Source organism: Pleurodeles waltl, chromosome 11, assembly GCF_031143425.1.
Source record: "Pleurodeles waltl isolate 20211129_DDA chromosome 11, aPleWal1.hap1.20221129, whole genome shotgun sequence".
NCBI lineage: Eukaryota > Metazoa > Chordata > Amphibia > Caudata > Salamandridae > Pleurodeles > Pleurodeles waltl.
This window is the reverse complement of record NC_090450.1, coordinates 900530933-900548041: the sequence shown is the minus strand read 5'-3', so window position 1 is coordinate 900548041 and position 17109 is coordinate 900530933. Positions and strand designations below refer to the sequence as shown.

At 45.4% G+C, this 17109-nt stretch overlaps 1 protein-coding gene across 5 annotated transcripts in view; it reads right to left on the bottom strand.

Annotated features, from left to right (window-relative positions):
* HECTD4 (HECT domain E3 ubiquitin protein ligase 4) overlaps positions 1–17109 on the bottom strand; it is a 1724100-nt gene that overhangs the window by 478174 nt on the left and 1228817 nt on the right. For all 5 annotated transcript variants that reach the window (XR_011199486.1, XM_069214810.1, XM_069214812.1 and 2 more), the window contains exon 57: positions 2679–2884. Coding sequence is in view for 4 of the 5 variants with exons in the window: in XM_069214810.1 (XP_069070911.1) it covers positions 2679–2884 (206 nt within the window). In the remaining variant the exon portion in view is untranslated. The remainder of the gene's footprint in view (positions 1–2678; positions 2885–17109) is intronic.

The window sequence follows — 17109 nt, the reverse complement described above, 5'->3', positions numbered from 1 at the left end:
CCTCTGACCGCGACTGCCTGTAACAAGGGACCCAACACCTGGAACAAGCACTGCACCCGCAGCTCCCAGGACCAGAAGGAACCAAACCACTTCAGTGCAGGAGTGACCCCCAGGCGACCGTCTGCCTAGCCCAGGTGGTGGCTGGCCCGAGAAGCCCCCCTGTGCCCTTCCTACACCACTAGAGTGACCCCCAGGTCCCTCCATTGAAACCAATACAAACCCCGATGCCTGCTTTGCACACTGCACCCGGCCGCCCCTGTGCCGCTGAGGGTGTGTTTTGTGTGCCTACTTGTGTCCCCCCCCCCGCTCTACAAAACTCACCCTGGTCTCCCCCGAGGACACTGGTACTTACCTGCTGGCAGACTGGAACCAGAGCACCCCTGTTCTCCACAGGCGCCTGTGTGATTTGGGCACCTCTTTGACCTCTGCTCCTAACCGGCCCTGAGCTGCTGATGTGGTAACTTTGGGGTTGCCCTGAACCCCCAACGGTGGGCTGCCTATGCCCAGGAACTGAGACTTGTAAGTGTCTTACTTACCTCACAAACTAACCAATACTTACCTTCCCCAGGAACTGTTGATTTTTGCACTGTCTACTTTTAAAATAGCTTATTGCCATTTTAACAAAAACTGTATATGCTATTGCTCTAATTCAAAGTTCCTAACTTACCTGTGTGGAGTACCTTGCATTTTATGTATTTATTTCAAATCTTGAACTTGTGGTTCTAAAAATAAATTTAGAAAATATATTTTTCTATATAAAAACTATTGGCCTGGAGTTAAGTCTCTGAGTGTGTGTTCTTCATTTATTGCCTGTGTGTACAACAAATGCTTAACACTGCCCTCTGATAAGCCTACTGCTCGACCACCCTACCACAAAATAGAGCATTAGAATTTTCTAATTTTGCCACTATCTTACCTCTAAGGGGAACCCTTGGACTCTGTGCACACTATCTCTCTCTTGAGATAGTTAATACAGAGCCAACTTCCTACACTCTTGCACTTAGACCTACCCAAATATTTTTAACGGAAGGTGGAGAGGCTAAGGGAATGACCTTGTCACCGGCACTGGGTCTGCAACCTGAACTGGGAAGAGGACCTGTATGATGTCCATGACTGCTTCTTATGCTCAGCGATGTACAGCTTCACCTTTTGGTCTAGGATCACCTTCAGGTGCATTAAGGCACATTGGTCACACAACCTTTTCACTGCACATTTCTATTCATGGCAATGCATTTACAACAAAATATTTTCAGTTTGTAACATGTTAAAGTTATTATCTGCTAATAAAATTACAGGTTTTTCTTTACTTTAATATGTTTTTATTTAGAGTTCATGAATTACAATTAGAAGAGCGTAGACCCCATAAATACAAATGTACACCCACTCTTGAAATTGAAACGACTCACTGTGACTTCCGGTGTCAGCGGATGACCATCCCACCCCTCCCCGCTCACATAATCTTAAATAAATGAGCTGAACTGACAAGGGTGCTAAGCTGATGTAAATATTTTTTTTTAGAAGTGTTGGGGACACATTGTTGAGCGATGATCCAGATTGGTGTCGAGTTTCTGTTATCATTCAAGTGTGGGTGTGCGCAACCCCTTGTTTGAGTGTGTCTACGTGTGTGGTTATGAATATAATTGATGAGCAGATTCAGGAGAGCCCAGGGTTTAAGTAATTGTGGACTGGGTCAGGTAAATCAGAAGAACAGTTGGAGGATCTCAGATGCGGAGGCAGAGTTGCTCTGGCCTTTTGAAGTAACCCTTCATAGGTTTCCAACTTGCTGTAAATTTGTGTCGTGTTTATGTTAAGTTTTGTTAGGTGCAAGATTGTAAAGGACGAAAGGACATTGTTTTCCAAAAAACAGCAAGGAGAGTCACATTGCCTCCAGAATGGGCAGCACAAGTGCCCAGTCAGGGGATGTCATATCATTACAACCTTCTTCTTTGGTCCCCAACAGTATTAGTCACATGTCCTTAAAGAAAGAAAGATCTAGCACCACCTTATGTGTTCCAAGACTTCCTTCCAAAGAGCCTGTATGGCCATGCATGTCCATCATACATGTATAAAGATTCCTCTCTCCGTATCACAACACCAACAGTCTAAGGTCTTTGCAGGGAAGATAAATTAGCATAACTTGAAGCTAACAGTATGGAAAACAAAATTCTATTTTTAAAAAAGTATGTCCCACATGCAACACAATGTTTATGGCAAATGCACTTTTGAGATGCACTCCCACAAGCTTACAGTGAACCAAGTGATTACATCAGTGCTTAATTTGTGCTTATTGTTTCTGGTGCTGAGAACCAGCACTTAATTTTGCGGGCTGGGGCTTATTCTTCTGCCTCAAGCATTTGTTGCAAGCTCTTGTAGCAAAAGACACATATGGGAAAGACGGAGGAAGAGAAAAGCAAAAAATGTCACAAAGTTAGAAAGCAGAAAGCTGCAAGAGTGAGCTGGACTGGCAGGGAGTGGCTGTATATAGATTAAAGAGGCCTGAGATGGCTTCAGGATTAGGCTGCCTCCGAATTCTGTGCTTGCACATTCAATTGCAGCAGCTGTGTGTTTCAAAGGAGAGCTTTGGGCACTGGCACCTTTTTATTTACAAATTAAGCACTGGATTACATATGCACCATACATTTCTGCAACTGGAACATTTGGTAGTAAAGGGGTAATACCTGCAAGAAGGAACAGATTTGCTTGGTTAGATCCAACAGGCTCGCTTCTCCCTGATGCAAGGACCGAGTGATAGCTACCGTAAGCCATTCTCTTATTGGCTGTGCATTTCCCTGGTAAAAGAGATCAGCGGAAGAACAGTTTTGGGAGTGGATGCAATGCTGCAGAGACTGGGCCAGAAGAATAGAGCTTGAACTGATGGTACCATCTGTAAATAAAAATGTACAGAAGACATGTAATTACTTATGGATAAAGAAAGTGGCATGTGTTTATGAATTAATAAATCAGGACAGGTTGGCTTGCCGATACCTGCTGACAAGTGTCAGAGTTCAGGAATCTTGAACAAAGAGTTATTTTACTCTCAAATGCAATCCTTTTTTTCCTGTGGTAATCACACAGTTAACATTCGAATAAATAACAGAAAACACACTGAAATGCATCATTTGTGTACTGTTTACTACTTAGTCCTAATCACTTCCCAAATGTTTAATTTTGGTTGTCACTATAAAAGCAGAAACTAACATATGCCACTGTAGGGTCTATTTTCCACCATGTTTCCCTTTCTGTTGGCATGCTTTTATCACATGGCATCAATAGAGTGGTGTTCTGAGAATGGAGGGGGAGTGAGTCATGGTGTATTGTATGCCATAACTACTACATTTCAGTTATTTGTTCAGTGAACCATAACTAACATTTAACTGTAATTTGTTTTCTCAGTGAATTTCAGGCTTTGTTTTTTAAGCATACTGCATTCAACTGTCATGTACTCCTATGAGTTGCTCGTAGACTTTGGCCATTCGTAACTAGAGATGGTGCAAAATCTCTGTGTATAGACAAACCCTGCTATGCACATGTTCAACCATGCGCAGTGGAGGATAGCCACAGAGCTTGGATCTAGACCATTTGGGACGATGAACCGGTTCTGAAGAGCTGCGATGAGGAGTCCAGTGTCATTTTACAGGCTGCTGTCGACAAGTGATGCAAGGGCCTGGGCTGAGGATGTGTTGCACAGACACAGAAAATGCAGTGGTTCTGAAGAGCTGTGATGCGATGCAGGTCTTTGCCACAGGTCCAATCCATGCAGCAGCAGTGATGTGTCGGTTCTGTTCAGGTTTGAGCCGGGCAGCAGAGGAGATGCGTCGGTTCCACGCGATCCACAGAGGCTGACAAAACACCCTAAGTCTACTTCCAAGGGTGCAGAACTGGAGTGGCACCATTTAGCAGGGTAGACTTACATATGGCAGAGTCCAGGTAAAGATGCAAGGTTGTTGGATGCCTGTTGTGTCCCTGAGGCTTCAGATCAGGATGCCCGCCAACTAGCCTTTGGAGTTATTCTGGGTTCAAGAGATGCAGGTCCAGTCCTTCTCACCCAAGCAAGAGGGCAGAAGGTCAGCACAGCAGGGCAGCAGTTCCTTCAGAGCAGCAGTACAGCAGAGCGGCAGTCCTTTCAGCACCACAGTAGTTCTTCCTGGAAGAGTATCCATAGGTCTGGAAGTGTGATCAGGAGTTGGTATCTGAGGTCCAGTACTTACACCCAGTTGTGCCTCTGAAGTGGGGGAAGCTTCTAGAGGTTTACCTTTGAAGTGCACATGTGCCCTACCTTCCTGGCCCTGGCTCAAGACTAACTACAAGAGGTATGCAGCCCTATGTGTGGAGACAGGCCGCAGCCTATTCAAATGTAAGGAGTATTTGGCTAGAAGACTATCAGATTTGGCAATGCCTTATTTGGTAAGAATTCTATCTAGCCGCAGATTCCTTACCAACCCTCCCAACATACCTATTCTGCAAACTGAACTTTTCCAACTAACAAGGACTTCATAGGCCCTTTGAATATGCACACTAGTCAAAAAACTTTCTGAAAAGTCAACATCTTCTGGAGAAGAGAGGCATGGGTTCGGAGAATCAGCTTATCTGGATGGATGCTGGTGTATGGAGGGTGAACAGAAAGAGCCTGTAGCTTGCTGATTCCCCCCTCACCCCCCAGGCCAATAAGATGGCCACCAAGAAGACTGGCTTGATCGTTCCAAGTCTTAAAGAGCTATGCAGGGGGGAAAACATCAGACAGGTTAAAAGCAAATTAAGATCCCATTGGGGCATATCAAAAGGTTTGGGTGGTGACATGTTGAAAGCCTTTCAGGAAACAGGTAATTACAGGTCACTTAAACAGGGAAGGTTGGTCTGGTAAGCACAAAAAAGCTGAGCTGGCCAAAAGATACCCCTTAAATGTGTCCAGAGCAAGTCTTTTATGGACTATGCATGAAAAACCAACACTTCGGACAAGAGTTCAGAAAGTGGGTCACTGCATTTCTCAGTGCATCAAGCCACAAACGTGTCACAATGTCAGGCATATACAGCTTTTGATGGTAGATGCCTGGCTGCCAGGATGACCTCACAGACTTCTGGAGGACAATCAAAGATCTTTTTCAGAACTGGGTGGAGGAGTGATATTTGCAGGAAAGAGTATAGGAGTTCCATGTTCCAGTCTAGTTGGAATGAGTCTCTAAGCAAGAGCTTCTTTGGAAACTCCAGCATGCAAAAGTGGTAAACAGATCTAGCCAAGGTGCTCCCCAGTCCTGAAAGAGAACTTGAGCCACCTCCGGATGCAGAAGCTATTTGTGATCTATGAGTCGTTGACAGCTGAGTTCTCTGCCTTGGCATTTAGAGAGCTCGCCAGGTGCTGAACGGCCAGAAAAATATTCTAATGTTCCAGCCATGTCCAACGATGTAGAGCCTCCTGGCTTGTTGCAGTATCACATGGCAGTAGTGTTGTTCATAAACACCTAGACCAGAATCCCTTTGATGGGGGGCAGGAAAGCTTTCCGTGCCAAGCAAATTGCCCTCAGCTTCAGAAGACTGATGTGGAGCTGAGTCTTCACTAGAGGCCAGAGGTCTCCAATAACCACCTCCCCAGATAGCTGCCCAGCTCAAAAGCAAAGCATCAGTCACCTCTGTAAGCTCTAGATGGGGAAGGGAACAGAGAGGTGAAGGGAGGGGGGTGTGGGGGTCTGCCACTTACCCATTCTCTGTCTGCTAGCCACCACTGCAGGTCTTTTGCAGTCTCCTTCAAAATATAGACCAGGTCGGAGGAACTGCCCTAGAGTTGTGCACACTGGGACTTCATATCCCACTGCAGATCCCACATATGCCATCAAGTGTGTTTCACCAGCAAGATGCAGGAGACCCTCAGGCCCAGCAGTCTCAGTCAGTCTCGCTGAAATCCAGGGCTGAGGTCATAACATAGGGATTATAGGAAAGTACCCTCTTTTTGGCATGGTTACCCCTGACCTTTTGTCTACTGTCAGTATGTTTTGAATGTGTTCACTGGGATTCTGCTAACTAGGAGTCCAGTGACTGTGCTCTACCTCTAAATTTAGTTGCAGAGGACTTTGCACTCCCTACAATTGGCATACTGGTGCCCTCATATAAGTCCCTAGTATATGGTACTTGGGGACCCAGGGCATTGGAGCACCAGGGATTCCCCATGGGCTGCAGCATGTATTGTGCCACCCATGGGAGCCCATGCAAAATGTGTCTACAGGGCTGCCATTGCAGCCTGCGTGAAAATGTGCATGCACCCTTTCACAAAAGATCACTGCCCCAGTAACTGTAAGTCACCCCTACGGCAGGCTCTTTTAACCTGTGTGTATGATCAGAGGTGTCCCCATGAACTCCAACTCTATTTTCCTGGACTTTTTGTGTGCAGGGAAGCCATTTTACCAGTGTACTGGACATAGGTCATTACCTTTGTCCAGCTACACAATTTTCTGCGCCTCTGCCATTAGTGATAGCCAGGTTCAAGATGGCTCTTGTGTTCTTCAAGACTATAGGCAGCACTTGTGCAACCGAGTCCCACACAGTATGGCTATATCAGGACAAGAGGCAGGCAGTGTTCCCTGCTAGCAAAGCAACGCTGGCGGAAGAGGTAATCCTCTTCCGGAAGGTATCCAGCCTCTGTCCGGTGGGGTGGTAGGAAATGTACCTGGATTCACTTTGGAAGTTGAAGCCTCCCAGGGGTGGGGTGCTGGGTGAGGAAAAGCTGGATCCCTTGGAGTGGGCGATGGCTAGGTGTAAACGACCTGTGCCTGGGGATGCAGTTGCAGGGCTTGGCCCAGGGCCCTGAGCAGGATATAAGAGAGGGCTTTATTTAAGGGCAATACGCGTTCTTTGTGGGATACCCCACGCTGAAGCACATCCTTCAAGACATTAGTCTCGACTTCCATGGAGGTTCCAGACCTTAGCTGCACTCCTCACCAACACAGCAAAAGATACTCCTTCCTCCGTAGCCACATCAGGAAGAGAGACCAGGACAGTGTCCGGTGAGGTGCCCAGGCAACTGGAATCCACCGAGGTTGAACCCACCAGCATAAGTCCAGTCGGAGCACCTAAAAGACCAGTAGGATCTTAAGATGCTCCAAATGTGTCAGACTGCCAAAATATGAAGTGCATAATCTCATAAATGTTTTTGAGTTAGGCAGGTATCGCTCTGGCTCAGGAAATTTAGGAAGGACTAAAGCAGACCTAGGCTCAGGCTCCACTGATGAAGAGCGGGAGTAGGGACTAGACTTGTGGCATCGTTCCCACACCTTGTCTAATGACGTGGACCAACACAGCAAGGTTGAAGACCACTTCAAATTCTTAGAATTTTTGTGTTTATGGTACTTACTTGACAACCACTTCGACCTTGATGACAACTGAGAGGAGCAGGCACAGGACCTTCCACGTCACCAGGACATGGAGCAGTATAGAGTCTTCTGATGTTATACATGATGCCTTCAGATTCATGGTGCGGCAGTCAGGACAGTTCCCGGAGACATGGTTCTGGTTCCAGGCACCACAGACAAACCAGATGGGGTTCTGTCACAGACATTTGCCTGTGAAATGACCCACAGTGTTCAAAACCCACTGATTCATAGGGGACATTTGTAGCACACTGAGAGCAGAATGCTTAAACAGGTGGACAAAAAAGTGAAAGTGGTCAAAAATTGACTGAGGTAGCTCTTCCAGATCCCGGCTGTTGATGAGAAAAGAACTGAAGTCAGACAGCAGCAGTGATGCTAATACAGCACGGCCAGGTGATGGTTGAGTTCTGTGTTTGTGTAGCCCTACGCTAACTCACTGAGAAGCCAGTGACTGCTCGCCACTGCTACCACTGAGAGTCAAGTGTTGAAGGGATTGTCCCTGGCCCAGCTTGCAAAAGCCATATTAGGTCGGATCCAATAACATCAAAGGCAAATTACCTAGCCTACATAGCTGAGGTCCATTGGCCCTTGCTTATTCCATGGAAATCTGAACAGGTTTTAAAAGAGGAGGCAGACAAAAAAATTGTAGTGTGTTGACAATGGAGCTGTAGACCTATCTGCACTCTCGGATGGACTGAAACTGACAAAGAATGACAAGGATAGAGATACTCTGGTGACAGAAGTGAAGCAGTCTGAAACAGTGGGCTCTGTGGATTAAATAGCTTGGACCACAAGAGCCAGCAATAAAGGACCAGCCCAGCAGGCATTTACTGACGGCCATGACAAGGAGAGACAAGCATTAGAAATAAGGTCTCCCCGCACAAGAGCTAGAGAAAGCGCTCACAGGATAAATCAAGGATAGCCAAGACTTACGTCCCAATCCTCTTGCTCCCCTCAGCACCTCCTACAGTCGGAAATAAGCGCAAGAGGGAGATGCCTTGCACCAAACTACACCTGGAAACAAGGGAAGTAATGCACACATAACTGAACTGGGTCTAAGGATACATACATCCAGGCCTAAGCAAGTGAGTAAAAATAAGATAAGTGGTGCTATAAGAGACTGCAAATCGTGGGTAACAAGGGGGTACCAGGGGCTGCAGTGACTGACTGACAATTAATAAATTGTGAATAGCGAGTGCACACCCATTTGTTTCCCGGTTGACTATAGAAGGCTATGAATATTGGTTGAAGACGATTGACTTAAAAAGTGTATGAGGAACTAGACATTGGCAAATACGGGGAAGGAAGCTTTATTTAGAGCATGTCTGATAACTGTTCAAATGATATTTTTAAATGAAACTGTACAACAAACAAGTTGTTTAGGCTTAGCTAAGATTAAGGAATTGAACAAGCCCAGTATTCCTGCACCTGCAAACTTTCATAAATGGCAAAAATATATAAATGCAACTGAAGATCAGCTCGATGAATGGGTCCAGAATGGCACGTTTAATGCTTCACTGTCACGTCCTGGTGGGTGGTTATTGCGGTCAATAGATACCAATGGGTGTCATAAACATTTTATAAACTCCACAGGGGGTTTGAAAACGAGTAGGCCGGACCCTCACTATATAGCATCCAAATATGCAAGTATAGTAACAACATACAGTGTAGGGAAACTATGCCAGCAATGGTTAAAGAGTTCCTCACTAGATGTGATTCGACAACACCTCAGTCTCCTGTCTAATAATACCGACTTACAGGACTTTCAGATAGGCCCCAGAAAACAACACAGAAAGCACTTTTTATATATAGTATATAATGAAATTTGGAAGCTTTCCCAACAAGAAGCTGTTGCCCGGTTAAGGCAAATAGAACAAGAAAACTTACAGAAGGCATTATCTGCAGTAGATAATGGGATTAATCCACTGTCCGACCGGATATACACATTAAATAACATCGTCTCTTGTGCTATAGACATCATACAAACAGATATGTCTTTGTTACACCATGGACAGAGTCAACTAAGGTCCATTCTGCAGTTGGGTTGGACATTCCAAACAATGAAGGTAGGTCTCGTCCCCTGGCAACACGTCAGCGCAAGGGAAATATTTTCTACTTTTAATTTTATTGTGACAACAACAACTAATGGCTAAAAAAGAAGCGACTTATGTCATGCAAAACATCGAAAAGTTGGAAAAGTTGCCTTTTACTGTGGCTGAAATACCATCTGCTGAGTGGTTAATACACAGGGTCATTAATCTGCCTATTTCCACACTGCAATTCACGTCCCGTTTAAAACACATTCCGGAAAGGCAGATATGAAATGCTGGGAGATAGTTACATCCATGAGGTGTGGTAGCTACCCTCAGTGGCATTAAAGAGGTCTTTCTTAGCGGTAGTGAATGCAAGACTTATGTCAGCCATTCGATGGTTTGTAAACAGCTGTCTTTGCATGGGTTGTGTAACTTGTCTGCAGCAAACTTGGCTTGTTATCTGAAGGGAGTTCCAGTCCCCTTGATTAGACCTACGTTCCAGGTGCTTTGAAAAGGCAGCTATGTTCTCGTCAATAGTGAAGACTGTTGTGGGATGCAAGCCAGAATAGTTTATGTTGTTTCGGTCTCTAAGATTGTTACATGCTGCGGGAACGTACTTTTTCCTCCCACTAGATTAAAAGAGGTAGCGGACATTTGGCCCCATATTGCTACGTCTAATGTGAATTTTGACAAGATGAGCAGACTCAAGGAAAAAACATGTGGCTCTCACATCTGCACGTGAGACCTACGCACTTCAAGTGGCAAGGTCGCCAGCAGAGATACAGTCCCTTTTTAGTATCATCTTTCCGAGACCCTTCGGTGAGCTCGTGGGACGAATATTTAATGCGGCCAGTACTACTGGAATCGCACATTTCTTTAAGGCTGTTGGTTCTGGTTTCATTCACACCTTCTCCATATTCGGTTTAATACCATCAGCCATACACTCAATATTCTCCAGTATTTTTGGGGCATTTCCAATAACTTTGGCTATAATAGTTGGCATTTTGCTGTTGCTACTTTTCATGCGCAATGGCTGTCCCACTGCAACAAGGAGGAATGAAAGCGCTCCCAGCAGTACAGCTGTGCTGTGAACCCATGATGCAGTATTTTGGAGCAACAATCCTGGAGGAATTGGAGTGTGACTGGTCTCTGTCATTCAGACCAGTTTTGCATTGTGTGCAGCCCGTGTTTCGGTGCCTTTGGTGCTCTTTTGAACATGCACTGGAGGTTTGTCTTTCTACGCCGTGCTTGCTTTTACTGGACGCTGATCTGCTAATGTTCTCGCTGAGGGTTTATTACTGGACATGCATGATGAGGGTGCGTTAGCTATGGGAAGCTGCTTATGAGTTGCCCTTCCTGGAGGATGTGGCTCTAAACTCATTACTGGGCACACCACGGAAAGCTGCTGCCTTGGCTGAGGCTCAGGCTATGTAACACGACTGCTCCTTGGTCCTTCTCGGCAATGCCTTTCCAACTTTAACACTTGCTGAAGTGGAACATTTCCTGTCCTCCATTGTCCCGGATTCAAATGGTAATTTAAAAAATTACTCTGACTCTTTTTGCGCCACGTTAACATTTTAAATTGTCTCTTTATATGCTCATGTGTCCTTTTAACTTGTCATTATTGAACATTTTTACATATATATATATCTTAGGTTGAGTCTTAGTAGCTTTTATGTATATTTAGGCTTTGAACCACCTTCAACCGACAAGGGGAGAGTGTTGTGTAGCCATTTTAGTTATAGCTCCATGCACGTTATTTTAGCATACTAAAGGTCTGCTGCTGTGCACTTTAACCTAGATATATTTTATTCAGCTTCATTTTATTGTTCTTACAATCGCCACTTTGGCAGTCTTGTTTTATTTCTCTCCATCTAGCTGATTTTGCCTAGGCCAGCACTACGTTCTCAAACAAGACATTCTTGCTTACCCTGTGCTTCTTTCAAGGCTACAGTAAGATAGGTTGCCGGTGAACGTGGTACAAGTTTTGTCTCTGACATTCACAGAAAAACAAACTTCCGTACGTAGGGACATCTTCTCAGAACCTCAGCTGTTTTATTATACAAACACTTCCTTGTCCCTTATACGTTAGAGCGAAATTCCAGCCAGACAACCACAACTGTTTGCTGACTGCTGAACACTTCGCTACAGCTGCAGATGCAGACTTAAGTCCTTTGCTCAGGTATGGGGGATGATGTCTTCCCAGGGGAACCTCAAGCGCTGAATTAGACCTTAACACGCTGTGCTCTATTATAGCCTAGGTAGGAATTAGTCTATTGACTCTAGTGACAATATGGTAGCGTTATTTCTATGCTTTACTCTCCTTGTCACCATTTTAATCTTATCATGCTGTATCGTCCTGGTTATTGCAGCACATGCTTTGCTATCTTAGATGCAGTTGCTTCATTAAACTCTTATTGAAACATATACTGCCTCTATTTGTCATTGTGTATGTGAGACTAATGTAACTGAGAGAAACGGATGAGACCTGAGTAACCACGGTTTCTCTGAGAAATCAATTATGTCATGCGCTTGGCTGCCCAATCATCCTTGCCCTTGGGGATGTACAAGTTTCAACTATCAGCTTCTTGCCATTTCACCACACTCTTTCCTAACATCACAGGATGGGGTATGCAAGGCTCCTGACCTTACAACAACCTGGGACATGATGGGAAGTGGGAGGTGACCGCCTGATTGATGGGTAGCCCAGGGCACTACCTAAGGTGCCAGGGGCTGCCTGCATGGATTACACTGCAACATACCACTGATGGTGGTGGAAATGAGGCATGTCACAACCTGGAGGCCAGGGTTGGCAATTCGCCATACCTGGAACATCTGTCTGATCGCTGGTGCAGGGATCTCCAGTCAGGGAGAATCAATGCCCCAGGCAAACTGATGCTCAACCAGAGTGTCAACATTTTATTTATTAAACCACTAGTGAATAATAGGCTATAATTCAATACATGTACCTTTAAAAAGAGTCAGGAAACAAGGAGGGAGGAGTGTTGACAACCCTAAGGGTGAGCAGTCACTACCCATAAGAAAAAACAGCTCAACAGCTCAGGATACTAGACACTCCAAGCCCAGTGGGGAGCCACAAGGATGACTTAGTCCCTCATCTCATTGGATGACTTTGACGGACAGGTTGAAGTCTGAGACCTCCTTGACTTTTTGCTCTTTTTTGGTTTGTGGGATTTACCCGAACAGCTTCGACAACAAGCGCTTGGAGTGGCTCCGCAACCAATCCGTGGACCTTCCTCTAGACCAGGATCAAGACTGTTGCAGTGTCGCACGTCGAGCAGCAAGGAGCTTGAGTGACCACTTCCTTAAGGTTTTGGGGTGCATAGAACAACAATCGAAGCAGGTCTTGATATCGCAGTAGTGCTTGAGGCATCACATGCAAACAAGGTGTGAATCCATCACTGACATCTGCCGGTGAAGGTGCAACAGGGATTGAAACCAGCCTTCCTTGCAGACATTGCTGCCACACCAGGAGACAAAGTCTCAAAAATCTTTGACAAAAGGGTCGGAAAAGGTCAGTCAAAAAGTGACTATAGGTACCTCTTCTTGAGATCTGCTCTGACTGGCGCGAAAAAGAATGCAACTGACGTCATCGAGCAATGCCGGCATCTATATGGGCATGGCCATGTAACTTCTGACATTGACGATGCCACATGGAGCGAGCCAAACAACGCCACCTGATACTGCTCACAAAAAAATTCTGGTTCCGTCTGCCACCCGGGGATAAGTCTAAGGTAAGGAATCAGTGGTTAGAAGTCTCTATCAGATATGTAAAATGTATTTTAGTTTTCATTTGAACTTGTCAAATGATTCTACAGTTATTAGAATATTAACTTTTTTGACCCTACATTTAAATGTGCTCGCCCTTGAAGAATCAGAACAAATTTAAAAATACAGAGTAAGCTAGGCATACAGAGCATTAACTGTATTTTGTGTAAATTTGTCAGATATCAGTAAAGATAGAGGCAAATAAAAAACCCTCCTTTTGAACTCTAACTTTCTGACCTTCTCAAGACCAATAACACATTTTTGTTAACACTAATTTCTCAAAGCCTACTGTGGCTTTACACCAAACTAAACAAAAGCACTTCTCTGAGTAAAGTTTGAGATTCGTACAAAGTTTGGTGTAATTCTGGTCATCATTTTTCTTTCTTAAGAAGAGACCATAGATGGGTGCTAAAACGGTAAACACCACTTTTCCATCCACCCTTTTATTTTCACTCCTCACCCTAGGCAAATCTGCACAAAGCCTCGCATGCTGAAACCAAAAAGGATAGCTTTTTATTTTAAAGAAAGAATTGTGGAACTTATTCAAAGGTACTATCAAAACACAACATACCTTTTCATTGGAAACTCTGAAGTGATCATAATTACACACTGGTTATTGCCAGTGGAGTTCATCTCCATGTGATATATATATATATATATATATATACACATACAATTTATTTCTTACAGAGTAATTGGTAAAAACTCTGTAGATATGGTTAAGTCTTAATTGTCTTCAATAACAATATTTCTGGTGGATACCCTTACCTACCTACAGATTACTAACCTCTTGAATCCTGTCAGGCTCCAGATTAGATCTGAAGACGATAACACCTCTCCTGCACCACAGCTCCAGGTGTATAATTTACATCATGAAGCTGCTCCAGGCGTCTAATTTACATCATGAAGCTGCAGAAGTGTCCATTCCACAGCCTTTTCTCCATACTCCTGGAAGCGGAGACAAGGCTGATAAGATTGGCATAATGTACAGTGTATGAAACCAGATTGGAACCTTATGGAAAAAAAAAGAAAAAAAAAAGGACTTCTTGCACCTTTGGTAATGCATTATCTGGCAGAGACAATATCTAGCCGGAAGATTTTTCGTGAGCAGTGGATTAATTAGCTCCGTGCAGCATCGTCGGCGTCATCCTCTCTGGAAGTGGCGTATGCATCACCTATATAGGCGCCACCTCAGCACACTGAAGTCAGTTCCTTTCACGACTTTGCACACTAGGAGCGCAGAGCCATGAAGTGCATGGGCACTGGTGGGACCAAACTAGGGCCCTGGAAAGGGATATCCATTACCCTAGAAATTTGTCCAGAGAGAGAGGATAGGTGGGTTGGCAAGGAATCTGCATCTAGGTGTTGTCTCTACCAGATAAACCGATACAAAAGTTAAGTAACTTTTTCATCTGATACGGACTTCTAGCCACAGATTCCTTATCTTTGAATAGATACCCAAACAGTACTGTCCGCGTTGGCAGACTGGACCCAATGGGCAAAATGCCCACCCCTGCAGACTTAACTGTCCAAGCAGAAGTGTTTCGTAAACGTGTGCAGGGAAGCCCACGTTGAAGCCTGGCAGATGTCCACGACGTGGACTCCATGTGCTAACGCAGTGGTTGTGGCTTTAACTCTGGTGGAATGAGCTTGCAAACCCTCAAGTGGTTGCTTCTTGGCCAGTGCTTAGCAGATTTTGATACTTAGAACGACCCATTGAGAGATGGTCCATTTCTGCACCGCCAGACTTTTCTTGGCTCCCAACCTACCCAATGAAGAGTTGGTCATCCACCCAGAATGCTTGTGTGCAGTCAAGGAAGAAAGACAATGCTCTTTTTGGATCCGGACGGTGGAGTCACTCATCTTCTTTTCAGGGATGTGGTGGAGCATAGAAAAGAGGCAAGGCGATGGATTGGCCCACATGGAATGGTGTTACGACTTTCGTAAGAAAGAGGCCTTAGAGTGAAGCACAAATTTGTATGGGAAAACACACAGGAATGGAGACCTGGATGACAAAACCTGTAACTCAATCACCCTCTAGGCAGATGTTATTGCCACTAGAACTGCTGTTTTAATTGTGAGCAGCCGAAGGGAACAATTATGGATAGGCTCGAAAGGAGCACACACAAAGGATGTGACAACCAGATTCAGGTCCAACTGAGGCATAATAAGAGGAGAAGGGGGAAACATATGTACCAGACTCTTGAGCAACATACTTACAATAGGGGACTTAGATATGGAGGATTGGTCAGGCAGTCGCAAGAAGGCAGACAGAGCGGAAAGGTAACTGTAAGAAGCTTGCTCTGCGTATACTATATCAAAATTAGATATAGTGTGCACAGAATCCAGGGAATCCCCAGAGGCTTAACAGAGGCTAATGCAGATAATACTAATGCTCTCTTCTGTGGTAGTGTGGTCGAGCAGTTAGGTTTATCAGAGGGTAGGGCAAAGCATTAGTTCTACATACACAGGCAATAAAGTAAAGCACACACTCAATGACTAACTCCGGGCCAATGGTTTTTATATAGCAAAAATATATTTTGTTACATTTATAGAACCACAACATTCAAGTTGCAAGTAAGTACATTTGCAAGTAAGTATCCAACATATGTATCAATATCCCTTCGTTTGAATTTGGCAAGTTATACGGTTTTTGAATAAATAACAATAATCTGTTTTAAAAGTTGACACACTGCACTTTACTGAAACAGTTCTGGGGAAGAAAAGTTAGTACGCTTTTGAGGTAAGTACAAGTCTTACAGTTCCAGTCTCCTGGGGTTAGGATGTCCAAGGTGGGGGTTCAAGTTAACCCCAAACACCCACCACCATCAATACGGGGCTGGCTGGGTGCAGAGGTTAAATTTGAGGTCAATTTGACATGGGCTCCTAAGGAGATTGGAGGCACTTGGAATCAGGCCTGCTTGCAAGTAAGTACCCGTGTCTTTGGAGGGCAGACCTGGGGGGTTTAGAGGAGCACCTGGGGGCCACAGGTCAGCACCAAACACACACCCATCAGCGGTGCAGGGGCGGCCGGGTGCAGGGTGCGCACACAGTGTCAGGCTCCCAATGGTTTCCTATGGGGGGACCCCAGGGGCCACAAAGATGCTGCAGGTGAAGTCCAGGGAGTTGGTTCCAGGAAACCAAAGGGTAGGCAAGGAGGGGGGCCACCTGCTGGACGTTGCTGCACAGAAGGTCGGACTCCCCAAGGCCATGGGGCTGCGGGTTCAGGAGTACCTTTAGGCGTCTGGAATCTTCACCTGGTGCTGTCGCGATCAGGGGGGTCCTACAGATCCAGGCTTCAGGTATCAACCCAGGGTGGGCCCCTGCTGAGATTAGCTTAGGGACCAGCTCTAGTCAGCTCTAATCAGCTGGGCCACCTGGACATGGGCTGTGGGTGTCGAGTTCAGAGTGCGCAGGACTTGCGGATGAGGGGAGTCTCTGGAGTCCTTGGATGGAGTTTCGTCTTGGACAGGGCCACTGTCCAGGGTAGTTCTTGGTCCTCTGGGGTGCACACAGTCCTATGGAGGCTTTTCAGAGGTCACCGGCCCTGAAGGATGCGTTGCCTTCTTTTTGTAGGGCTTTTGAAGCTGGAGACAGGCCGGTAGGGCTCAGGCCAAGTCAGTTTGCGTCTTCAGTCTTCTCTGCTGGGGGCCAGCTTAGCAGCCCTTCTTCTGTCTTCTTTCTTCTGAGGTTGCCAGGAATCTGATGACCTAGGTTCAGGGGACCTCTTAAATCCTGGATTAGGGGCTTTACAGGGGTCTGAGGGTGGGTACACCCTTCTTGTGTCCAATCCCTTTGGGGAGGGGACACAGGCCTTACCCTTTGGTCCCTGTCGTTCAAACTAAAATGGTGGATTATGCACAGAGGGGGTAAACTCAGCTGAGGTGGCCACTCCTTGTTTTCTCTAATTACTCATGCCAAAAGTGGGGCTT